This window comes from Triticum dicoccoides, chromosome 3A (assembly GCF_002162155.2).
Source record: "Triticum dicoccoides isolate Atlit2015 ecotype Zavitan chromosome 3A, WEW_v2.0, whole genome shotgun sequence".
Taxonomy (NCBI): domain Eukaryota; kingdom Viridiplantae; phylum Streptophyta; class Magnoliopsida; order Poales; family Poaceae; genus Triticum; species Triticum dicoccoides.
Genome location: NC_041384.1, coordinates 478,981,425 through 479,008,742, shown reverse-complemented (window position 1 = coordinate 479,008,742; position 27,318 = coordinate 478,981,425). Strand labels below are relative to the sequence as shown.

General features: G+C 48.8%; 1 protein-coding gene across 1 annotated transcript; it reads left to right on the top strand.

Annotated features, from left to right (window-relative positions):
* Nucleotides 1-9,990: 9,990 nt before the first annotated feature.
* On the top strand, nt 9,991-10,644 carry LOC119271650. The gene has a single exon (XM_037553392.1). The coding sequence runs from the start codon at nt 10,002-10,004 to the stop codon at nt 10,596-10,598; it is 597 nt and encodes a 198-aa protein (XP_037409289.1). The 5' UTR covers nt 9,991-10,001; the 3' UTR covers nt 10,599-10,644.
* Nucleotides 10,645-27,318: the final 16,674 nt, after the last annotated feature.

Below are 27,318 nucleotides of genomic sequence, written 5' to 3'. Positions count from 1 at the left end.
GGAATATGTCTGTAGTCGGAGAAGTTCGGCTGGGTCGGACTAGGCAGTCTGATAGATCAACGTGAGTCGGTTGATACAGAAGACGGTGGTGGGATCGGCGATGACGACATAGGAGTGTGATGTTGATGGTGACCGACTTCTGGGCGTGTAAACACGTGGTGCGGGCCTGAGGGCTTGTGTGGCTTCGACAAGACTATGGCGTAGGGTCGATTCAAGATGGTGTATACACGGAGCTTGAAGTCGATGAGGCGCAGGGGTGGAATGATGATCTACCATGGAGTCATGTTGAAGGTGGAGCTGGATTGAGGGGCCACGGCGTAAGAGCTCAGAGAGTCGAAGTCTATTCAGCGGGAAAAAGCGAGGGACGCGTAGTTCAGACTGGAGCCCAGTGGTCTGATGGAAGCGTGAAACTCGTCATCGGTCGGTTATGATTGATGGTACTCTACAGTGGGGGTTGAGTGGTGTAACACCCTCGATGCGACTATATCTCCCACGTGTCGAGGCACGACTTAGAGGCATAATCACATTGAAGGCATATGTCGCAAGTTAGGCAATCTTCACAACATCCCATGTAATATAATTAATAAAAGGGGAGATAACATAATTGGCTTACACTCGCCACGTCAATCAAGTACATAAATAGCATTACAACATTCAGACACTCATGGCCCGACTACAGCGCCAAAATAAAAGACAACCCAACATGCGACACGGTCCCGATCACCCCAACTGGGCACCACTACTGATCATCAGGAAAAGAAACATAGTATCGCTGAGAGTCCTCGTCGAACTCCCACTTGAGCTCGAGCGCGTCACCTGGAGCGGAATCATCAGGCCCTGCATCTGGTGTAATAGTAATCTGTGAGCCACAGGGACTCAGCAATCTCGCACCCTCACGATCAAGACTATTTAAGCTTAATAGGTGAGGCAAGGTAAATATAAGTGGAGCTGCAACAAGCGACTAGCATATATGGTGGCTAACCTATTCACAAAAGAGGGCGAGAAGAGGAGGCAAAGCGCGAGCGAGAAGCTAGAGAACAACCTGCGCAAGCATAACTCCAACACCGTGTCCACTTCCCGGACTCCGCCGAGAAGAGGCCATCACGGTAACTCACACGGTTGATTCATTTTAATTAAATTAAGGTTCAAGTTATCTACAACCGGACATTAACAAATTCCCATCTTCCCATAACCGCGGGCACGACTTTCGAAAGTTCAAATCCCTGCAGGGGAGTCCCAACTTAGCCCATGACAAGCTCTCACGGTCAACGAAGGAATAGACCTCCTCCCGAGACGTTCCGATCAGACTCGGTATCTCGATTCTTCAAGACACTTCGACAGGTTAAAACAAGACCAGCAACACCGCCCGAATGTGCTGACAAATCCCAATAGGAGCTGCACATATCTTGTTCTCAGGGCACACTCAGATGAGACTAGCTACGAGTAAAACCAACCCTCAAGTTACCCCGAGGTGGCCCCGCAGGCAGCTCAGTCGGACCAACACTCAGAGGAGCACTGGCCCGGGGAGGGGGGTTTAAATAAGATGACCATCGGGCTCCGGAAACCCAAGGGAAAAAGAGGCTAGGTGGAAAATGGTAAAACCAAGATTGGGCATTGCTGGAAAAGCTTTAATCAAGGCGAACTATCAAGGGGTTTCCATTATAACCCAACCGCGTAAGGAACGCAAAATCCGGGAACATAACACCGATATGACGGAAACTAGGGCGACAAGAGTGGAACAAAACACTAGGCGAGAGGCCGAGCCTTCCACCCTTTACCAAGTATATAGATGCATTAAGATAACATGTCAACATAATGATATCCCAACAAGTAAATAATGTTCCAACAAGGAACGGTCTCCAATCTTCACCTGCAACTAGCAACGCTATAAGAGGGGCTGAGCAAAGCGGTAACATAGCCAATCAACGGTTTGCCAGGACATGGTGGGTTAGAGGTTTGGCATGGCAATTTGGGAGGCTTGAAAGCAAGTGGTAGGCATCGTAGCATTGGCATAGCAAAAGAGCGAGCATCTAGCATAGCAAAGATAGTAGTGATTTCGAGGGTATGATCATCTTGCCTGCAAAGTTGTCAGAGTTGACTGGATCCTCGAAAGCAAACTCAACGGGATCCTCGTTAGCGAACTCGTCTCCCGGCTCTACCTAAACAAGACAAACAAGCAATAAGCACACAATCAACCACGTGCAAGGATCAAACAATAAGTTGCAAACATGGTATGCTATGCGGAATGCAATGCGGGATGCATATGCAAGATTTTACAAGGGATGCATGAACCTGGCCTTAACTTGGAAAACCAAGTGTGCCACTGGAAAGATGAGATGAAATCGCTTGAAAACGATATAAAGAACGCCGGAATCGGAGTTACGGTTTGGAAATGGCAAGCGATTCAAATATGACACCGGTCTGTGATTTACAGCAAGTAGCCATCTAAATGCAATGAGATGAACATGCTACAACACTCAAACATTACAACAAAATACATGGCAGGGATGCATGCAGGATGCTTAACAAAAGTCTAGCACTGAGCTACGGCTAATTCATCCATTAACAGATTCAAACAAGCATGGCAAAAATGCATATGGTAAACAGATCTCAGACTTAGTGAAATTAACACTTGTCTGGATTTCCAGATCAGGTAGCACTCTTTGGAGCAACAAAACTACATGCTACAGGACCTGAACATGACAAAGTAAAACATGACATGGAGCTACTAAAAAAGCTTAACAAAAGTCCCTTAGTGACCTTAAGTCAAAAGGGATCAGAAAACATATTAGCAAGCATGTGAACATAGCAAAAGCATAATCAGTTTTCAGACTTAGTGAAAACTGGCACATGCTGAAACATATCTCAAGTAGGCATGTTTACGAGCTCGATGCACTCAATACGGAGCAAATCATGATAAACTAAGCATACACCCATCAAGAATACACAAAATGTAAGCTATACATGGCAAGAACAATAGCATAGCATGCACGGATCAACTACAACATCATCGGCAAAATCGCTAACAAGTAGACAATCTACCCAGATTCACGAAGTAGCAAAAGTAGAGCTCGATTGACTCAAGCTAGGGTACTCCATAATTGCAAACAAAGACATGGATGGATAGAGCACTACAAGATTAATAAAACATCCTTACTGATCATCCTCAAAAGAGGCACAGATCACTAGGAAACAACATGAACATATGGTAACATGAGATAAAAAGGTCAAGGACTTAGTAGAAATGCTAAGTCCCTGAAAACATAATTACCAAGTACCTCACTTTGCAAGCTTGTGCTAGTCACCACACACATCACAAAAATACATGGGTTGCACCTCTGGAAAGATGGCAAAACCCTTAACAAAACATATGTAGAGCTCATGGGCATATCATGCACATAATAATCATGGCAAAAATGACAAAAAGCTAAATGGAGCAGCAGATCTGACAATTATCTCAAGTAGCACTCTTCTAACAGCATTTCGGGCGTCAAGATGAACTCAAATGAAAATGATGCAATGGAATGAAATGATATATTCTCTACGATGAACATTTTGATATGCTATATGCCCAAAACAGAGTTACGGATGCAAAGATATAGCATGATGAACAGGAGTACATGAACTAGGGTTTCGGACAAAAAGTCAACCGTCTCCAACTCAGATCTAGATCCGGCCAGGATCACTGTTCATGCGCGGAAGTCGAGGTCGCCGAAATCGGAGGTGGGCCGCCGGAGTAGAAACCGTCCGGCCGGGGCGGCCTTGCCGGCGACGAGGGACGGCGAGGAGGCGGCGCCGGCGGGGACGCCGAGGTGGCCGCGGGCGGCGCGGGCGGCTTCTGCCGGTGCGAGGAGGCGGTGAGGCGGCGTCCTCACCGGAGATGGCGCGCGACGGCGGGGGTGGCCGGCGACGGGGAAGAAGCGGGCGGCGCGCTGGGGCGGCTCGGCCCGGGCGGCGGCGGAGGAGGGCCCGCCTTGGGCCTCGCGGGCCGGCGGCGGAGGAGGCCCCGCGCGGGATAGGTGGCGGCCTCTCACTGGCTGGGCGCGGCGGCGCGGTGTGTCCGGCCCGGGGCGGACATTGTCCGTCGGCGGCGGGCGATTTTAGGGTTTTGGGGGAGAAGGAGATCCGGATTTCGGAGGGGGTCTATTTATAGGCATAGAGGGAGCTAGGAGAGTCCAAATGAGGTGTGATTTTCGGCCATGCGATCGTGATCGAACGCTCTAGATGATGGAGAGGGTTTTGGTGGATTTTGGGTCAAATTGGAGAGGTGTTGGGCTGCAACACACACGAGGCCTTTTCGGTCCCTCGGTTAACCGTTGGAGTATCAAACGAAGTCCAAATGATACGAAACTTGACAGGCGGTCTACCGGTAGTAAACCAAGGCCGCTTGACAAGTCTCGGTCCAATACAGAAATGTTTGATCCTCACACACGAAAGAAAGGTAGAAATGACCACCGGAGGAGAACGAAGCGCCGGAATGCAAAACGGACACGGGGAAAAAATTCGAATGCATGAGATGAACACGTATGCAAATGCAATGCGCATAATGACATGATATGAGATGCATAACAATGATAACACACACGGAGACAAAAACCCGAACCCGAGAAAATAAAATAACTTAAAGCCGGAAACGGCAAGAGTTGAAGTACAAATTGGGTAAATTACATCCGGGGTGTTACAAGTGGTGTGGGTTCGCGACCCTTGAGACTCGACCGGGACAGCGAGGCTCGACGCGGTAATAGCGGCGAGGCGTGCGGTATGCACGGGACATGGAGATGGGCCAAGGCTCTGGTGGTCATACATGTGGTGAGACAACTGCGAATTTGACTCGGGATGACTACAAGCAACGGTGAAATTCTTTCAAGTTTCAGACAGGCGGTCAAGAAAGGAGCGGTGATGTTGAGTTCAGGTAACTCTTATGTGTGACACCCAATATGTGAGTTGTTCATTTTCAGGCAGGTCAGTGATCAGTGTGTGATGCGTTGAACGAAGCTCTGGAAGTTGGGAGCATACACTAGAGTAAAGAGAAACTTAATTTTGCTCGAGTGTTTACTGTGGTCAAGAAAAGAAAGAATTACAAGTTGCAGGTGGAGTCACATGAAGTATTTGGAGTAGCAGCGGTTCTCATAAGATAAGCTCAGGTCCAATGTACATGGAAGTTTGACGCATTAACGAATTCAAGGTGGTGGAGAATATTTGCCAAGGTGGAATTTGTTAGAGTTGTGTCGAATATTGTGTACAAGGTAGATTACAGTTGGACTAGGAGTTGTATTGTGTTTACATAGGATGTGGAGTCGTGTCCTAATAGGACACTTGTATCATAGGCCTCTCATATATAGCGGGGGTAGACACACGATGTAACCTATGTCAACATAATAGCACCGGAAAGCAGAGGAAGCCGGCAGCGTGTGCCGGCGTCCAGGGCGACCGGGTGCGGTATTGTGACGGTGTCACGGGGAGGAGCGCCCGTAGTCAAGCCCCGGGGATGTAGCCATATCAATGAACCTCGTTAACAAATATCGGTGTCGTGCTCGTGTGATTGCTTGGTCCTCGAATAATCGACGGTATGCCTCGGGTTTATTCTAACAATTACAACCAGCCTTACCATGCACACTGTCCACATCAACTTTATGCCACATCATCATTCAGTTTAATCAACAGCCAATGAGTCTTATTCCTCCTACGTATGCTGAAAAAGAAACAAAGACGTCTCGCTAGACTCTGCATGCAAACCTGCATCGGTAGGCATGTCAAACCTGCATCGGTAGGCATGCCAATGACAATCAATACACGCATGCAGTGGTCTCATGGTTAGACTTCAATATGGGATCATCGATCACAAATACTATTAACACAGGAGAAGATCAAGGAAACTGCTTTGATTATGATGGGAAGGTTCCTTCATTTCTCTGATAGAATAAATATCCACCGGTTCCTAAAAAATCCCATTGATTCTTCTCATCTTCCCTCTATCTCTCTCTCTCGCCATACAGCGCCGCCACCGGCCAAGGGAAATCGTCTCATCTTCTCAAGGGACATCGTCGTCGGAAACCTGCTGACGGTTGCCATAATACTTGGTTGTCTTTGCCACTGATTTGTTCAGATCTGCAGTTTAACGCAATTCCGAGCGACACCGCCGCCTCGAACACGACAACCCGCGTCCTTCTGCCCGGTCATGTCTCCGGCCAGCACTACTCCATCGGCAAGTCGTGGACCTGGTCGAGATCTTCCATCTCGCGGCCGGCGTGCTCCCAAGAAAGGTGCCCTTGTGGTGGTGCCGACGGAGTCGTCGAGCGCTTTTCTATACGGTGCATGCTGCAGCCTCCATGACGTTCACGCCGGCGCTAGGTACGCCTACGCATGGATGGGAGACGCCGAGCGCAAGTGACCCGACTAGTGCTTGGAAGGAGGATGGGCATGCCTACGCGAGGGATGGTGGGGGTGCTCCAGCTGTTATGCTTTTGATACATCATGATAGTTTTTCTGTTATCATTTTTCAGAAGGAGCAAAAGACTCGGGACAAAGGATTAAGCTAGGACATATCCAGTAGGGATCCAAGACATATCTCCAACATGTATCCAGATTCCTTTTTCCTTTATTCTTAAAATGTTAATTCTTCCGAGACATGTTTAGATATACCGTATCCAATATGGATGTACCCAACGTTGCACGTATCAGTGTTTTCAGGAAGCCCTAAAGCATACACTACTATTTTGTCTCTCTTATTCTAGCATCTACCATTTAGGGCTGGACTTCAATAAAACTCAACAAGCAAATGGTTGATGGCACACTTAGAGGCCGTTCGGTACCTCTCTGCTCCTTCCGCAAAGCAAATGGGTAGACAAAGCTATATATCCAAATATACTGACTCATTTCTATTTGTCAGTTTTATTATATTTAGATGTGCAATAAGTCATGTTGTTGTATAGCAATGCAGTTTTACTGTATCTGCTCGCTCTGTTCTTTCCAGGAGCCTTTTCTTGCTTAACCTACTTCATGCAGGGATGGCATTAGGACTAACGGTGTCAAATTGCTTAACCTACTTCGTGCAGGAATGGTATTGGGACTAGGGGTGACAAATTGCTCACGTTTCAAGGATCATGCAAACCATCTGCCGCTTTTAGCTTCATTTTGTGCGGTTATTCTCTCAAAGTCTTGGCCGTATGTGTTGGATATTCAGATTTTTACTATGGCCTTTATACCATCAGAGCTATATTTTATATACCATAATTTTCTAAAGCATTCATTTTTTTTACTTTGTATTATTTAGAGTATTCTTTTCTTTATCAATTGATTGGTCCTTTTTTATGAATCCTCTAGGATGCCTTTTGGATTTGTAGGTCAGTAGTTAGGTAAGGGTTGTGTGAATAATTATCGGTTGGTTTCCCTTCATTATACTTGGTTAATTACGATGTTGCTCCCTTCTTTATTCTCTTATTGTAAGTCAGTGGTATGTGTTCTTCTACTACCATCCTCACTGTAAGCCACAACGACATATTCTTCATAGCTCCTGAATGAGCTGTAGTTGCATGCTGTAACTTTACATTCTTAAGAAGTTGATCCCCATTACTACCTATTTTCTTACCATGCACATTGTTCACATCAGCTTTATCAGTAGTTTGATGAGCTGGAATTGAGAAGATGGATCATTGTTTACTTTCCTACGCTGAGATGTGTCAATCTAATAAATATCACATATGACCAATTTCTATTTTTTCACATCTCTCTAAATCATTGCTGCATTTCCTGCTGCAACGCGTGGGGTATCCTCTAATTCATACAAAATTTATGTAAATCAAACGAGGGCTAAACATGGAACATAGAGAAGATGAAGCCACATCATCCTTTTCTATTCTTGCCTGCCCAATCTATTCAGAAAGGTTTCCATGTTTTTCTTTGTTGGCCAATCTTGTCCGTATGCAAGCGTCTGGCCGTGGCAATGTGAATGTGCGTCAGTCATGTTAAGCGCCTCCTAATTTGGGGCCAGAAGAGTCATGGAGGTAATAGTGTCGGTAGCACACACAAATCTTTCAAAATCTGGCCGACCATCATGTATCGGTTAGACCAACTCCGACGCACGATCTAAAACAGACGTCTGCTTTGTCTGAATTTCATCCGTTTGTGACGATAAAATGATGACACATGTTCGATTTGGCCCATCCGCCGGTCAGTGCAACCAATGCGCGCCGCGTCGCATTTTGTCCAGCCCAAGAATGAAAAAAAGACCGGCCACACATTTAAAAACATAGAAATAAACTTAACTACAGTTCTAAACTATTTAAACCATTTAAATAAGCCCCCGCCCGCATATTAAACTTAACTTAGAAACTTAAAAACTGAAAATAAACTAGACACCACCGTCGTTGTGGCCATCGTCGATCTCCTCGTCGTCTTCAGGCGCCGCCGTCTTTCTCGTCGTCGTCCCCAATGAGGCCGATGTATGGCGGCGGCTGCCAGAGGTGGGCAGGCGGCCCCTCCGGTGGCTGCATGGCCGGAGGCGCCTGCACAACCTCTTCCCGTGGCGGGGATGGCGACCACGCCTCGGCACCCGCCGACGAGGGCGGCACGGAGACGAACTCCAGTGTGCACAACATCGTGTCCATCCAGGACCACGCGCGCCCCCACCATTGCCACGAAGTGCAGCCCGACGACAATGGTCTCCTCCTCCTTGACCACCACCACCTCCTTCTTGATGATGGCGGCCTCCTGCAGCTCCGGGGGGAGGGCGACGTCGCCCGCGATGGAGAGGGCCATCATCAGCTCGAGCCGTGCCATTGGGCCTCGTTGTGGTCGTGGACGGACTCCTCCATAACCCGCCACACGAGCTCCTCCTCCTCCTCGGCGGTCATGGGAGGTGGCGATGGCGGTGGCGGGGACGGGGACAACATCGGGGTGAGCCCGCGGCCGTGGCACACTCGGACCACGACCGACGAAGTACGACGCCCGTCGTAGGTCGTGCTTGTCGCGGAACCAGGTGTCCTGCAGGGGCGAGTCGAACGTGTACCTAGCGTCGCCGAGGAGGTCGTGGGGGCAGGTCGGCGCGACGGAGCTGGATCTCGTCGCGACGGGCTCTACCGCCGACCGGGACCGGCGGGATGGGCATGCAGTCCACCAACAAGTGCCAGTTGTTAGGGAGGTGGACGTTGCTCCACGACAGTGGCGTCCCCGTCTCCCAGTAGCGCTTGCAGGTGTTGGCCTTCACGTACGGGCGGTTTCGAGTGTTGGCCGCTGGCGGGGCGATGAAGAAGGGTGGCGGAGGAGGAGGGGGTGGAGTGGCTGCGACGGCGGCCTAAGGAGGACCCAGCCTCATGGTCGTGCTTCTCCTTGCGGCCAGGGATCCAGTGCCACCCCATTGCCGATGGTAAGGACGGGGTGTAGGAGAGAGGGTAGATCTACGACAACCGATGGCTAGGGTTTGCTCGTGTCGAGTATCGAGAAGGTAGGGATCGCCGGGAGTGGAAGCGTAGACTGGCCGGTCCACGGCTTCCATATTAAAAAGAATGATGCCCCACATGGTTAGGACTCTGACAAGCGGGGGCTGCCCGCGCATACGCATTTTTTTTTGAACTGTGAGATTTAGGTGCCCAGCTGCCATATGTCCCCAAAACTGACAAAAAACGGGCGCGTTCCTGTCCGTTCGCTGTCTGTCTAAACGTAAATCAGGAGCAAGTTTGCTCCTGAAATGCAACGGGCAATCAGGAGCAAGTTTGCTCCTGAAATGCAACGGGCCGAACGCGAAACAGATAAAATTTAGGGATGCGGACGAGTGTCTGTCCGTTTGGACCGTTTGGCTCGTAACGGACACACGCGGACCAGATTAGGTACGATCGATGCGTTGTGCGTTGGAGTTAGCCTTAGACTCGAGCACGTAACGGAATAGCGCCCCACCTGGATCCTCCTCGCAGGAAAAACAAAACGTGTACGTAACAGATTTCCTTTTGAGCGAAAAAACTGAAGAGATACATAGAACGTGACGGTGGTACGCCGACGTGCTTCCGATGGCATCCAAGGACCATGGAGGCGGTGCTCCTCGGGAAGACGGATCTGACGAGGACTGCGGCTGCGGGTCCTGGACGATAGCTCTGCTCCTGTACACGTCCTTCTGGCTGGTCATGGTGTACCTGCCGCCCATGGATTCCTTGCCCGGGATCCGGGAGCTCGACGGCTCGCCGCCATCCAACGACGACAAGCCCACCACGTGCTCCGTGGAGCTAGCCGGCGCCAGGGGGCTCGAGCCAGCGCTGGCTCCGGGCGCGACCTCGCCGGCATTCGACCTCGTCGTGCACGTCGACAACGGCCGCGTCTATGAGCTGTGCCATGGCGGCGGCGACGTCGTCGTCTCCTACGCGGGCGTACCCCTCGCGCGCGGGCGCACGCCGAGCTTCCGGCTGCCGGCAAAGACTACGGGGCGGTGGGCGGTGAACGTGACGGGCGTGGGGCTGGGGATCCCGGCGGATTTGTCTCGCCTCATGACGGCGGAGCGGAGATGGGGGGTGGCCCAGCTGGAGATCGACATGGGCCTGGCCTGGCAGTCCTTCACGTGCGACGTTTTGGTTGACGGGCAACCCGGCGCATCAGCGTGCAGGCTAGCTTAACACGTTTTGTTTTGTCTCAGTCTCAGTAGATTCATATGGAGCTACGTAAGAACACACAAGAATTACACAATAGATTCTCGTTTGAGTGCGAACCAAATTGTGATTTGATGGTTAGAGAGACTGTGGTATCACTAGCCCATCAGGGTTTAAGTCCTAGTGCTCGCATATTTCTAGAATTTTTTCAGAATTTTCGACGATGCGCATCCAGTGGGAGGAGACATTCTCGTCGATGACGAGATGCCTATGATGACTTCGTAAATTTTAAGATGATATGCTGACTCAGTCTTTCGAAGTGCTCATAGAGATAGGATTTGCGTGTGTACGTTCGTAGGGATGAGTGCATGCACGTGTATATGAGCGCTTGCGTTTATACTGTGTTAAATTTTTTTTCTCGTTTGAGTGTTTCAAATCGAGCTCGTCATGTCTTTTTTCTACATTGTCTGTTTTGAGGTTATTTTTGTTTTTTTGCGGAAAACACCCCAGCTCAAAAAATAAGGATAACCGGTGATAAACAACACACACACCACATGTTGAAAATTACACCCAGGTCCCTGAGGAGCCAACCCAACACATCCACCGGCGCGAGCCGCAAGCGCGTCGCCGCCGCCACTCTTACGTGGAGCCGGCGTGACCTTGTTATCTCGAGGTAGGATACGGGAAGTCGACAACTTTGGTCCATACGAATCAAGACGCCAGAGAAGCATTGGATTGGAGAACTACCGGTTTGAAAGCATCACCTCTCTAGCCGGTGACGGGAGAGAAGAAAAATCTGGCGGGGAGATAACCACTCACGAGTATCTGCAGATGCAGCACCACTGGCGCAATGCTCCTCTAAAATCTCCAAGGCTCCGCAGCGGCACATGAGCACGCATCGCCGACTACTAGAGCACAAAACCAACCACAAGGGCGGTGCCGCCACGCTGCCTCGATTGGGAAACCTTAGATCCACCAACAACTGCCGCACACCACATTTCACATGTTAATCACGAGATGACTTCTAGGGTGTGCGGGCTGGCATCGAATCTAGCACTATATTTTTTCGCACAAAAAAAAAGAATATGGTCCTATATGTACCAATACTAATACTGCCAGCCTCGCTGACTCGGCGGACCTACCTGCAAGGGCCCAGACGGCCAAGGGTGCATGGCCCAAGCGTACACGCGTTCCTAACCTATACGTAACCGGACCGGACTGAGTAGTGGTGGCCCAGGAACTCCCACTCGCTATTTAGCCGATCCCCACTAGTGAGAAGGGCATCCAGTGGATCAGGCACGACATCGGCACGGACCACCTCTTCCCTTTCCCTTTCGCAAGAACCCTAGGTCGATTCGTGTAATCTCGTTTGTAATCCCCACCTAAATCAGATCCTGTGAGAAATTGCCATTGTTAATAGGAATTCCGAGCTTGTCCCTATCATCTGGTAGAAGAGACCACCCACCTCCCTCTCCATTCATGTTGACGAAACTTGTTGACACCAGAAGTTTGCGTCAGGCCAGAGCACAACTGGAAGCCATGGATCCCGGTGTTTCTACCTTCCTCACCAAGCTTGAGGCCAAGATCGAGGCCACGATGGACGCGCAGACCAAGTCCCAGCAAATCACGGACGCCAAGATCGACGAGCTACTCGCTTAACGTCCCGATCTGGAGTGTCGAGTGGCGGATCTCGGTGACGCAGTGGCAGTGCTGAACTGGCGCACCCTCCGCTGTCCAAGGATGGCGACGCGGCTCTAACGGCTCATGATCAGCCACAACCACCGCGTGCGACGCGCAGAGTCCACACTGGACCCCGTGCAGGGCGCGACGATCCATCCCCAAGGGCCCATAGGCCACGACAACTTCAATTACCATGGGGGTCGTCAGTAGCATCATTCCAGCTGCCGCCGCCGCTCCCAGCAAGCGGTCAGTCCGACTCTCTTCTCTCCCCTGCATCTATATCCTCATTTGCTCACACGAGCCAGATGCTCGCCGGTCTGGGTCAAGCACATCAATATATCTCATTTCCCCAGTTTATGGGAGAGAATCCCAATTTTTGGAAAACATTGTGTGAGCAATATTTTTCTATGTTTGGGATTCAGTCCACCTTTTGGGTTCCGATGGCAGTGCTCAATTTTTTGGTACGACTTCTATTTGGTTGCAAACGATCCAGAAGCGGTTGTCATAATTTGATTGGGATTCATTCACTTCTATGTTATGCACATGTTTTGGCCGCGATCGACATCAAATTCTAATCGGATAGTTCTATATTGTTTGCCAAATGATATCAATAGCAGATTATATTGAGAAATTCAAGTTAATCACTAATAATTTGAGCTCGTACTTTGATTCCATTCATCCTTACTGTTTTTACCCGATTTGTGGAGGGACTGAGGACGGATATCCAAGCGGTGGTGCTTGTTCAACGACCACCCAACTTGGATACATCGTACGTGCTTGCTCTGCTGCAAGAGAAGGTGGCGGATGGCACGTTTGGGGCTCTTCCATGGCCACCTGAGCCAACACAACATACGGTTGCACCGCTCCCGCTACCACCGCCTCCACCTCGTCCAATTGCTGCTACTGGCGCCACTGACTGCCGTGGCATGGACAGCGCGCGCGCGAACTCGACGAAGTTGAAGATGCTGCGGGACTATCATCGTGGCCGCGATCTGTGCTTCAAGTGCGGCGAGCGGTGGGGGAACAATCATGTGTGTCCCACCTATGTCCAGTCGCATGTCGTCGAGGAGCTCCTTGCCCTGTTTGGTATCGACAACGTCATCGACATGCAGCTGCCACCGCCCGATGACACAATTATGGCCACCTTCAGGTCGGCTGTCTCGAGGGGCATCTCCTCCAAGGCATTTCAACTCCAGGCCTAGATTCAAGGCCGGGAAGTGCTCATGCTGGCCCCCTCCGGCAGCATGAACTCCTTCATCGACTCATCCCTGGCAACCCAGATTGTGGGCACCCAACCACTCCCTCGAGCTTATGGCATGCGAGTGGGCGAAGGCGGGAGATGCTCTATTCTGCGGTCGTTCCCAACTGTGCTTGGTGCTCTCAAGCACATGAATTCAACACAGATTTGAAGGTGCTTGATTTCTTGTATCTGTGTTGGTATTTCCCTGAATAGGAGAGGATGATGCAACACAACAATGGTAAGTATTTCCCTCAGTTATGAAACCAAGGTTATCGATCCAGTAGGTGAACCAATCAATACTATGTAAACATCACCTGCACACAAATAACTAATACTTGCAACCCAACGCGTAAGAGGGGTTGTCAATCACTCCTCGGTATTGAGATATATTAAATTGTATGAGATTTGATAAATAGATCTGACAAAAACACAAACTAAAATAAATAAACAAAAAGTGCAGCAAGGTATTTTTGGTTTTTTGCAATAATAGATCTGAAAACAATATGATAGAAAATAGACCTGCGGGCCGTAGATTTCACTAGTGGCTTATCTCAAGAAAATAGAATACGGTGTGTAAACAATTAATGTTGGGCAATTGATAGAAGAGAAAATAATTATGACGATATCCAAGACAATGATCATGTATATAGGCATCACATCCAAGATGTTGGGGAACACAGTAATTTTAAAAAAATTCCTACACACATGCAAGACCCATCTAGGTGATGCATAGCAACGAGAGGGGAGAGTGTTGTCCACGTACCCTCATAGACCGTAAGCGGAAGCGTTATGACAACGCGGTTGATGTAGTCGTACGTCTTCACGATTCGACCAATCCTAGCACCGAAGGTACGGCACCTCCACGAGCTGCACACGTTCAGCTTGATGACGTCCCAAGAACTCTACATCCAGCTGAGGTCGAGAGAGAGTTCCGTCAGCACGACGGCGTGATGACGGTGATGATGAAGTTACCAGCGCAGGGCTTCGCCTAAGCTCTTCAACGATATGACCGAGGTGGAAATCTGTGGAGGGGGGCACCGCACACGGCTAAAACAATCAACTTGTGTGTCTATGGGGTGCCCCCTCCCTCGTATATAAAGGAGTGGAGGAGGGTGAGGGCCGGCCTCGATGGCGCTCCCCAAGGGGGGATTCCTACTCCTACTAGGAGTAGGTTTCCCACCTTTCCTAGTCCAACTAGGAGGGGGAAGAAAGGGGAGAGGGAGAGGAAGGAAAGGGGGGCCCGACCCCCTTCCCAATTCGGGTTGGGCCTTGGGGGGGGGGGCGCCCCACCACTTGGCCGCCTCCTCCTCTCTTCCTCATGGCCCATCAAGGCCCATTAACTCCCCGGGGGGTTCCGGTAACCCCCCGGTACTTCGGTATATGCCCAAATTCATACGAAACCATTCCGTTGTCCAAACATAACCTTCCAATATATAAATCTTCATGTCTCGACCATTTCGAGACTCCTCGCCATGTCCGTGATCACATCTGGGACTCCGAACTACCTTCGGTACATCAAAATACATAAACTCATAATACCAATCTTCACCGAACGTTAAGCGTGCGGACCATACGGGTTCGAGAACTATGTAGACATGACCGAGACTCATCTCCAGTCAATAACCAATAGCGGAACCTAGATGCTCATATTGGTTCCTACATATTCTACGAAGATCTTTATCGGTCAAACCGCATAACAATATACGTTGTTCCCTTTGTCATCGGTATGTTACTTGCCCGAGATTCGATCTTCGGTATCTCAATACCTAGTTCAATCTCGTTATCGACAAGTCTCTTTACTTGTTCCGTAATGCAACATCCCATAACTAAATCATTAGTCACATTTCCTGCAAGGCTTATAGTGATGTGCATTACCGAGAGGGCCCAGAGATACCTCTCCGATACACGGAGTGACAAATCCTAATCTCGATCTATGCCAACTCAACAAACACCATCGGAGACACCCATAGAGCATTTTATAGTCACCCAGTTATATTGTGACATTTGATAGCACACTAAGTGTTCCTCTGGTATTCAGGAGTTGCATAATCTCATAGTCATAGGAACATGTATAAGTTATGGAGAAAGCAATAGCAGTAAACTAAACGATCAAAGTGCTAAGCTAATGGATGGGTCAAGTCAATCACATCATTCTCTAATGATGTGATCCTGTTCATCAAACGACAACTCTTGTCCATGGCTAGGAAACTTAACCATCTTTGATTACGAGCTAGTCAAGTAGAGGCATACTAGTGACACTCATTTTGTCTATGTATTCACACATGTACTTAGTTTCCGGCTAATACAATTCTAGCATGAATAATAAACATTTATCATGATATAAGGAAATATAAATAACAACTTTATTATTGCCTCTAGGGCATATTTCCTTCACAAGATTAGTATACCGAAACAATTCTGCATCTACTATTATTACTCTTCACATCGACTGCTATGCAGCATGCATCTAGTGTACTAAGTTCATGGAGAAACGAGATAATGCAATAAGAACGATGAGATGATGTAGACAAGACTATTCATGTAGGAATAGACCCCATCTTTTTATCCTTAATGGCAATGATACATGTGTGTCACTTCTCCTTCTGTCACTGAGATTGAGAACCGCAAGATCAAACCCATCACAAAGCACCTCTTCCCATTGCAAGAAAAATCAATGTAGTTGGCCAAACCAAACCAAAGTTTCAGAGAAGAAATACGAGGCTATAATAATCATGCATATAAGAGATCAAAGAGGACTGAAATAATATTCATTGATAGATTTGATCATAAACTCACAATTCTTCGGATCCCAAAAAACACACCGCAAAAAATTCATTACATCAAATAGATCTCCAAGAACACCAAGGAGAACATTGTATTGATAATCTAAAAGAGGGAAGAAGCCATCTAGCCGCCTATGGACCTGTAGGTCTGTGGTAAACTACTCACGCACCATCGAAGGAGCACCAATGAGGATGATGAACCCCTCCGTGATCATGTTCCCCTTCTACAAGGTGCCGGAGTAGGGCTCTAGATTGGATCTCGTGGTTCTGGAACTTGCGGCAGCTGGAATTGTTTTTCGTCGACTCCCCTAGGGTTTCTGGAATATTTGGGTATTTATAGAGCTAAGAGGCGGTGGAGAGGGGGCCTATGGGCCCCACTACCCACCAGGGTGTGCTAGGGGCCTCTGGTGCGCCCTAGTGCCTTTGGGCCCCACAGGCCTCCCCTCCGGTACTCCCTTTACTCCCAAGTTGTCTTCTGCGCAGAAAAAATCTCCAAAAAAGTTTCGTGGCATTTGGACTTCATTTGGTATTGATATTCTGCCAAGTAAAAAACAAGCAAAACACATCAACTGGCACCGGGCATTTTTTCAATAGGTTAGTCCCCAAAAATGATATAAAGTTTCTATAAAATGAATATAAAACATCCAAGAATGATAATATAACAACATGGAACAATAAAAAAATATAGATACGTTGGAGACATATTAGTGCTCAACTTGGGCGTGTATGAAGCTATATTAGGCATGGATTGGCTTGAAGCCAACAGTCCAATGACAGTGGATTAGCGTGCCAAGCACCTGGAATTCCATTCAGAGACTGGAAAAGTCAGTTTACAAGGGCACAAGGCTACATCCACGACTTGTTTTCTCATCAATAGTGTCCAACTTAAAGGATTGTGCAAACACAACTCGTTTGGCTGGTGCACCAGAGACCTTTAAGGGAGCAATGCACACTACTCCGAAACCACTCAACAGGAAATGCGTGATCCTCTTCTTTGACGACATCCTCATTTTTAGAAAAACACTAGCACAAATCCAGGAGGACCTCCGGCAGGTATTGGTGCTCCCGCGCAAGGATCAGTGGAAGGTCAAGGTGTCTAAATGTGTGTTTGGCCAGCAACAATTGTCCTATCTAGGTCACGTCATCCCACGAGGGGTGGCTACCGAACCAAGCAAGATCAAGGCCGTGGTCGACTCGCAGACGCCAAAGGATGTCAAGGGAGTTCGAAGCTTCCTTGGGCTCGTAGGTTAGTACCATCACTTTGTACGCCACTTTGGTGTACTAGCGCGACCTCTGTTCAATCTTCTCAAGAAGGGGACCCCGTTTGTCTGGACTTTTGTCACCGAAACATACTTCCAAACTCTGAAGCAACAGCTAATTTTTGCACAAGTCCTTGTGATACGTCTCCAACGTATCTATAATTTATGAAGTATTCATGCCATGTTTACAACAATTTTATATGGTTTTGGTATGATTTGAATGGAACTAACCCGGACTGATGCTGTTTTCAGCAGAACTACCGTGTTGTTGTTTTTTGTGCAGAAATGAAAGTTCTCCAAATGAGCTGAAACTTTTTGACGATTTCTTTCGAACAACAGAGGCACTAGAAGCTTCATGGGGGAGAGGGACCAGAAGGTGAAGGTGGCCACCACCCACCAGGGCGCGCCAGGGGGCTTGCCCGTGTGCTGGTGGGTGGTGGGACCCTCGAAGCCCATCTTCGCGTGAAACTGACGCTAAAAAATCCAATAAATACAAAAATCCACAGAAATAACCCTGGATCAGAAGTTCTGCCACCACAAGCCTATGTAGCCATGAAAAACTAATCTTGACCCGACGACCACCATGATGAGGTGGGAGTAGTCCACTCACAGGGCTGAGGGTTTGTACTAGTAGCTATGTGTTTAATCTCTCTCTCTCTCTCATGTCCTTGATTTGGCACGATCTTGATGTATCGCAAGCTTTGTTAATATAGCTGGATCATATGGTGTTTTCCCCTCTCTATCTTGTTGTGATCAATTGAGTTTTCCCTTTGAGATTTCGTTATTATCGGATTGAATACTTTTATGGATTTGAGAACACTTGATGTATGTCTTGCTGTGAATACCCATGGTGACAATGGGGTATCATATTGATTCACTTGATGTGTGCTTTGGCACTCAACTCGCGGATTCTTGAGGTGACATCAGGGTAATCTATGCATAGGGGTTGATGCACGTTCTTGTCTTTGTTTCTTTGGTAGAAATCTTGGGGTACTCTTTGAGGTTCTTTGTGTTGGATTGTGTATTATGAATCTGAAATTGTTTGATGCATATCATATATTCAACTCACGTATACTCGTGGTGACATTGGAGTATCTAGGTGACATTAGAGTTGGTTGATGCGTACTGCTACTTCTTGAGCTTGCGTTGATTTTTCCCTTGAAGGGTGATGCAACAAAGTAGAGATAAGTATTTCCCTCAGTTAAGAACCAAGGTATCAATCCAGTAGGAGGCACAAGCAAGTCTCCAATCTATGCACCTGCACAAACTAACCAACACTTGCACTCAACGCGAAAAAGGGGTTGTCAATCCCTTCATGATCTCAAACAAGAGTGAGATTTAATAGAGATATGTATAAAAGATAAATAAAAGGCAAACTAAAATAAATATAAATAAAGTGCAGCAAGGTATTTTTGGGTTTTTTGGTTTATAGATCTAAAAATATATTATGGAAAATAGACCCCGGGGCAATAGGTTTCACTAGAAGCTTCTCTCTTGAAAGAAAACATACGGTGGGTAAACAAATTACTGTCGAGCAATTGATAGAAAAGCGCAAAGTTATGATGATATCCAAGGCAATGATCATGAATATAGGCATCACGTCCGTGTCAAGTATACCGAAACGATTCTACATCTAATACTAGTACTCCACATATCGATCGACTCCTGCCTTCATCTAGAGTATTAAGTTCATAAGAAAAGAGCAACACTTTAAGTAAGATGCCATGATGTAGAGGGATAAACTCAAACAATATCATGAAAACCCCATCCTTTTACCCTTGATGGCAACAATACAATACATGCCTCGCTACCCCTACTATGTCAATGGGTGAGGACACCACAAGATTGAACCCAAAACTAAGCATGATGAGGACATCAATACCACTGTTACACCCACAGCCCCTGCTCCTATACATACTAGACCAATTACTAGAGCTCGCGCACGCCAATTAAATTATCAGGTACTTTCGTTTCTTGGTAATGATTCTAATGTTCATGAGAATATAATGCTGCCTAAGTAGGATACATTTGTTTTGCTTACAAATGAAGGGCCTGGCATGGATAAGAGGGATGGACACTGGAGCAAGACCAAACATGGAGATGATGGCATGCGCAAGGGGAACAAGAACAGAGTTACAAGTGATGATTTCGGGACTTTGAAGCCACCATAAGGAGTGCATGAAGCCTTGGACGAAATATACAAGATGCCACTTCGTAAATTTCGTCCAGAGGCTATTATAGGTGCCGCTGAGGGAGTCCTGGATTAGGGGGTCCTCGGACAGCCGGACTATATACTTTGGCTGGACTGTTGGACTATGAAGATACAAGATTGAAGACTCCGTCCCGTGTCCGGGTGGGACTCTCCTTTGAGTGGAAGGCAAGCTTGGCAATTCGGATATGTAGATCTCCTCCCTTGTAACCGACTATGTGTAACCCTAGCCCCCTCCGGTGTCTATATAAACTGGAGGGTTTAGTCCATAGGACAACAACAATCACAATCATAGGCTAGCTTCTAGGGTTTAGCCTCTACGATCTCGTGATAGATCAACTCTTGTAATACTCATATCATCAAGATCAATCAAGCAGGAAGTAGGGTATTACCTCCATCGAGAGGGCCCGAACCTGGGTAAACATTGTGTCCCCCACCTCCTGTTACCATCAGCCTTAGACGCATAGTTCGGGACCCCCAACCGAGATCCGCCGGTTTTAACACCGACATTGGTGCTTTCATTGAGAGTTCCACTGTGTCGTCACGATAAAGGCTTGATGGATCCTTCGATCATCGGCAACAATGCGATCCAGGGTGAGGTTTTTCTCCCCGGATAGATCTTCGTATTCGGTAGCTACGTCCTGCGGGCCAACTCGCTTGGCCATCTAGAGCAGATCGATAGCTACCCCCTGGCCGTCAGGTCAGATTTGGAAGCTTGAACTACACTGCCGTTATCCGCACAGACTTGATCTTCGGCGGATTCGAGCTCATGTCATGCGCGCCGCACAACCATGACGAGCATGATTTAGCTCTGCCATTGGATGGTGTTCGGGAGGTCACACCTGCGGTTACTCTGGCTCTTAATCTGGAGCAGATCATGCCATCCGAGGACGGGTGGATGGACCCCGCCATGGAGGCCGCATACTCAGCGGCGATAGAGCCGAATGCTGACTTCACCTCCTATAAGACCTATGTTATCGGACCCTTGGATTCATCCCCGGCCACAGACTCTGAACCGCCTACGTCCGTGCCTATCCAATCTGATTGGGCACCGATCATGGAGTTTACCTCCATGGATATTTTTCAGAACTCACCCATGGGTGATGTGCTAGATTCATTGAGGTCTCTCTCCTTGTCAGGAGACCCTTGGCTGAACTATGTCCGGCTCGAGTGGGAAGCGGACGACGAAGGAATTCATTCCCCACCCACCATCCACTTAATAGACACCGTCAACGACTTAACCTACATGCTTGGTTTCGACTCCGAAGACATCGATGGTATGGACGACGATGCAGGAGAGAAACAGGAACCACCGCCGATAGGGCGCTGGACAGCCGCTTCATCACACGATATATACATGGTGGATACACCCAAAGAAAACAACGACGAGGAATGGGAGGATGAAGCAAAGGATAGTCCCCTCGAGAAGCAACCAAAGCGACGATGTAGGCGCCGCTCCAAATCCCGCCTCAGCAAAAACAACGATAATAGCGCAAGAAAGAATAATACCCCGGTCGACTCCAAAGGAAAGGACGACCACATGGACCCAGCGATGGAGCAGGATGAGCTAGCGGACGGCGAACATAGTACAGAGCCGCTGTCCGATCACGGCGACGTCGAGGGTAAAGCTCATCAACTTGTCTCCGGAGAGGAGAATAGTCTGGACGACGATGCACACATCATCCCGGAAAGACACTTGGAACAATTGAACCTCCATAGAAGGCTTATCGCCACTGCGAGGAGCCTGATGAAGCAGAAGGAAAGGCTTAAGGCCGCGCTGAATACGCTCAACAACAGATGGAACAAAGTGCTTGACACTGAAGAAAAGTACGGCGGCAGTCGCCACACAAAGAGCTATCCAAAGCGCAAGCTGCTGCCTGAATTCGACGACGATGCTTTAGAGCCCATTCAGCCGAAAAATAAAACAGCCGATCAGCCGGATCAACCACCCCGTGGCCGCGACAGGGTGGCTAACGATGTCGCACAAAAGTCAGCGCATGATTTACATGAAGACCTGCACAAAAAAGCCGGTATGGCCACGTCCATCTACGGATCTAGGAAGCGCGCTCCGGCACAGAATCATGGCCGCCCAAACGACTATACTGACCGAATAACAGCTCAGAATCAAAACCAAACGCTATAACCGTCCGAAGAATGCCATGACATATCCAAATACAGGGGTACCACGCACCCCCTATGCTTCACTAATGAGGTGCTGGACCATGAACTTCCAGAGGGATTCAAACCCGTGAACATAGAGGCATACGACGGAACGACAGATCCTGGGGTCTGGATTGAGGACTTTATCCTTCACATCCACATGGCTCGCGGAGACGATCTCCACGCCATCAAATACCTGCCCCTCAAGTTGAAAGGACCAGCTCGGCACTGGCTGAAAAGCCTCCCCGAAAACTCAATTGGAAGCTGGGAAGAGCTTGAGGATGCTTTTAGGGCCAATTTTCAAGGGACCTATGTCCGACCTCTGGACACAGACGATTTAAGTCACATAATTCAACAGCCCGGAGAGTCTGCCCGAAAGCTTTGGAACAGATTTCTCATGAAGAAGAATCAAATCATCGACTGCCCGGATGCCGAAGCCTTAGCGGCTTTCAAGCACAGTGTTCGGGACGAATGGCTCGCCAGACACCTCGGCCAGGAAAAACCGAGGACAATGACATCCCTAACAAGCCTTATGACCCGCTTTTGTGCAGGCAAAGACAGTTGGCTGGCCTGTAGCGGCACCAGCAACCCAGGAACATCCGAAGTCAGGGATGGCAACGGGAAACCGCGACGCAATAAAAGCAAGCGTCAAAATAACGAAGACAACCCAGACAACACGGCGGTAAACACCGGATTCAGGGGCTCTCGACCCGGTCAACGAAAAAAGCCATTTAAAGGCAACAGAGATGGACCGTCCAGCCTAAATAAGATTCTAGACAGATTATGTCAGATTCATGGCACCTCTGACAAACCTGCAAATCACACCAACAGAGAATGCTGGGTCTTCAAGTAGGCCGGCAAGCTAAACACCGAACACAAGGGGAGGGAGACACCAAGCGAAGACGAGGATGAGCCTCGCCAGCCGAACACTGGGGGACAGAAAAAATTCCCACCAGAGGTCAAAACAGTGAACATGATTTACGCAACTCACATACCAAAGAGAAGGCGCCAACGCGCACCCTGAGACGTATACGCCATGGAGCCCGTCACCCCCAAGTTCAACCCTTGGTCGGCCTGCCCGATCACTTTTGATCGCATGGATCACCCGACTAGTATCCGTCACGGAGGATCGGCTGCCTTGGTGCTAGACCCAATAATTGACGGATATCATCTCACCCGAGTCCTTATGGACGGCGGCAATAGTCTTAATCTGATATATCAAGACACCATCCGCAGAATGGGGATAAACCCGACAAGAATTAGCCAAAGCAATACTACCTTTAAAGGAGTAATACCAGGCCCAGAGGCCCACTACACGGGCTCTCTAGTACTAGAGGTTGTATTCGGTTCTCCCGACAACTTCCGAAGCGAAGAATTAACCTTCGACATCGCTCCATTCCGAAGCGGCCATCACGCACTACTCGGAAGAACAACCTTTGCTCGCTTTAATGCAGTACCGCATTACGCTTATTTTAAGCTTAAGATGCCCGGTCCACGTGGCATCATCATAGTTAGCGGAAACATAGAGCGTTCCTCACGTACGGAGGAATACGTGGCGGCTCTAGCAGCCAATCACTGAATGGCCTCTCCAACCAGAAGAAATGATCGATCGTCAAGACCGCAGACACGGTTAGACGAGTCCGGCGCACCACTAGCTGTAACAGCTCAGATAAACCTAAGATAGGGTCGATGGATATACCCCCATAGGTGGTGCTAGGGGCTTCCTGTATGTAAAAAGGGCTAGAGTTCGGCTTGACCCTATTTAGATTGCATTTTAATGGTTCATTAGGAATAACCAATTTTTCGCACGAAGACTTTCACCTGTGTTTTTCTCTTTTACAAATGATCATCGTGCTACACACTTTCAGAATACGGCACAACGGAGACACAGGCGTAGACGTGCAAGAGGGCCCCTCTCAAAGGCTTCTTTTAGATTAAGACCCTGTGTAAACATTTTTTACTGTCTCATGTTGCTTCACTCCCTCCGGATACTCAATACAACCGAAAGGGATGCTGGCATTTTTGATATTTCGTCACGTCAGACAAATGCAAGTACCTGGAAATCCAGGGCTCATAATCGAGGGCGTTACTCAGCGCAGTATATGTTGTAAAGTCTGAATACCTTAGGAAGTGTTCGGTGTCACGAGTTTGGCCTTATATGCATCAGCTCCGAATCATGTCTTTGGTCAATAGTTGGGTTTTCCCGGCTCCCGTGTTTTGCTACCTTACATTCCGCTCTATCGGCTAAGGTGGCACCGGGAGAACTACTGCGATTGTGCCCTGGTTCATCTGGATGAGCACCTCAGTAGAGAAAGCCGAAAATTGACTGTCATGATAAAGTGCGAGACTGGTCAACCACTCGATGACTCAGCGGAATCTTCACGATTCCTCCGCATTAACGAAGGACCGATTTCCCGGTCATGTATGTACGCGCACCATATTCGGATGAGCGTGGAAGTACTAGGGGCTATATAGTAGCCCCACCGTCAAACTCCTATGGCTAAGTGAAAGTGTTAAAGCTATATAGTCCGATTGCCTTGTTCGCCGCGCTATCACCTCCTTAATGGACAAAGACGTTGGGTCAAGTGTGAATACGCGCTTTTTCGAACACCCCCGCATTATGTGCGTGGGGGCTGAAGCCGACGACTGCAAACTTTCAGGTTATATACATACATAAACGGCCGCACATGAGGCATCATAATACTTTCAGGCAAAAGTATAAACACAGCCTTTATAATCCAAATAGCATTGTTTTTACAATTGGGATACATGTCACTCGAACATGATACTCTTCAAGCACTGAGCCTCTATGAAACGAGCGCCTTCTAGGACTTCTTCAAAATAGTGCTCAACCCAGACCTGGCCTGCGGCCGGATCCCGGGTTGCAATAGCGGTGGCCTCGATCTCTGCCCAGTATGTCTTAACACGGGCAAGAGCCATCTGTGCACCCTCTATGCATGCCAACCTCTTTACAGCGTCGATATGCGGCACAACACCAAGGAATCGTTGCACTAAACCAAAATAACTATTCGGCCTTGGTCCCTTTGGCCAAAGATGATCCACGACAGACCTCATGGCAAGTCCGGACAACCTATGGAGCTTGGCCCACTCGGCCATTTGTTCATTTAACAGCAGCGGACGCGTTGGAGCACTGAACTGCGACCAGAACAACCTTTCCACTTCATGTTCTTTCCGATCTTTGAAAAACTCAGTCTCATCAGCAACACTCATTGCCATGTCCGAATACGTGTCTATAGCACTCCATAATTAATCCATAGGGGCGTACTCGGATCTCCGAATGTCGACCGCAACAAAAAGGGCTTCCCAGCCGTGATATCTCCGGCTTGAAGGAGCTCCTCCTTCGCTGCTCTGATTTCAGAATTGGTTTCCTTGGCTGCTTCCATGGCTTTATTCAGGTCAGCCGCTTTCGCTTGGCTTTCCTTTTCAAGAAGCTCATATCGGCCGGCGGCACCTTTCAGCTCAACAGCCATCTTGGCTATCTTATCTTCACTCTGGCGACGAGCAGCCTGTTCGGCTCTTAAGTCTTCGGCCGCCTTTAGGGCGGCCGCATCACTTCTCCTAGCTTGTTCCTTGGCTCGGGCAAGTTCCGCCCGAAGGGTCTCCACGGTGGCAGCTCCATCTGTAGTCACAACATATTATAGATACTAGCATCATGCTCCTCTTAATATTTGTTGACCACCCGAAAATACATACCATGCGCCTCATCAAGCCGCTTGTTCACAAGCGCAATGTCGGCATCTTCCGCGTCAAGTTGCCGCCTTAGTCCGGCAAACTCAGCAGTCAGGCCAGCCACCGGACCCTCAGCCGCCTGCACATGAAAGCAGCGTGATCATTACCTGGGACTATGATCCTCTGATTGCCGCCTCTAGACAACAACCAGAGTCTCAGGGGCTACTATCTGTATAGAGCACACCTAGAGTGTGCGATACCATCAACAAATTTTTATATTACTTTGCGTACCTCAAAACATCTTAGCAGGCTTGTAAAAGCCTCATGCAACCCACTTTTGGCGGATGAAATCCTCTCAACCACCGTACCCATTAAAGTACAATGCGCCTCTGAGATAGCCGCTTGCTCCAGAAGAGCCATTAGTGCGTCCAGTTGTGCACCAGACAATCCCAGACTCTTTCTGTTGCTCTTCTTAGGAGCCGAATACTCCGGACTTAGGGAGGCTGAACGGTTACCTCCTGGCCTTGGCGGATCAGGAGAAATCCTCCGTGATGACACCTCAGGGTTGTCCGCCCCAGGAGGCGGGGAGACTGGGGGAGGCGTTTCGCTCTCCATCATCTCCGGAAGAAGATCCCCCGAAGACGAACTTTGTTGAGAAAGGCTATGAGCCGGACTGCAAGATATATGTCTCGGTTATTGTCCTTAGAGATAAAACAGGATATATTTACCAAAGTACTCTTGTTCACTTACAACTCGGTGGGGGGCTAGCCCCCTTGCGGGTACTGTGCGGTAAGGACGCCCTCCGGGGCAGGGCCCACTGGCGAAGGTTTCTTCCCTCATTTGGAAACCTTCGTTTCCATGTCTTCAGAGGCGGTCCTTTTCCTTCCTTGGGGAGAGGGGATTCCAGATTCTTCTCCCCGATTATCCTCCTTCGCGGAGACACTAATTCCCCCGGTTTGGATGAGTAATGCGTGAAGCCCGCTTTCAGCTTCTTTATTCCTCCCTTTATCTTCCCCTGATGGCACTTGACAAGGTGCGTGCTCAAGCATCCTGGCTAGTACAGGATCGGGTGAGCCTTCGTGAAGGGGGGCCGAACACCTGATCATCTTCGCCTTTCTTATCCAGTCCTGGACAAGAGCGATTTTTTCAGAATGATGTTGTAACAAATAAAAAGGCAACATGTTCGGCCGCAGAATTACTTACGTGGGTATCTGGACGATTGCAGTTGAGACCCACATCCTCGGTGGTGTCCAGACACTTTATTCGTGATCCGAAGAACAATCCATACATCTCTTCAAGCGTCACGCCGAAGAATTGCTGAATAGTTCGCGGTCCTTCCGAGTTGAACTCCCACATGCGGAGAGATCGACGTTGGCATGGTAGGACCCGACGAACTAGCATAACTTGCATTCCCTTAACAAGACTGACATCCCTCTTGAGGACATCTCAGATGCGACTTTGCAGTGTCGACACATCATTAACTGGCCCCCAGTCCAGCCCCTTGTTGACCCACGACGCCAGTTGCGGCGGCGGGAGGGGGGAGCGGAAGGTGGGGGCAACTGCCCAATTCGTGCTTCGGGGAGCTATGATGTAAAACCACTCCCGCTGCCATACGTTGGACACCTCCGGGAAGGAACCCTTTCGCCATGGTGTATCGGTGCCTTTGATTATTATGGCACCTCCGCATTCTGAGTGTCGCCCATCGATCGTCTTCGTCTTCACATTG

Excerpts from the sequence above, each read along its gene's own strand:
- LOC119271650 (XM_037553392.1), top strand. The coding sequence starts at position 10,002 with ATGGCATCCAAGGACCATGGAGGCGGTGCTCCTCGGGAAGACGGATCT.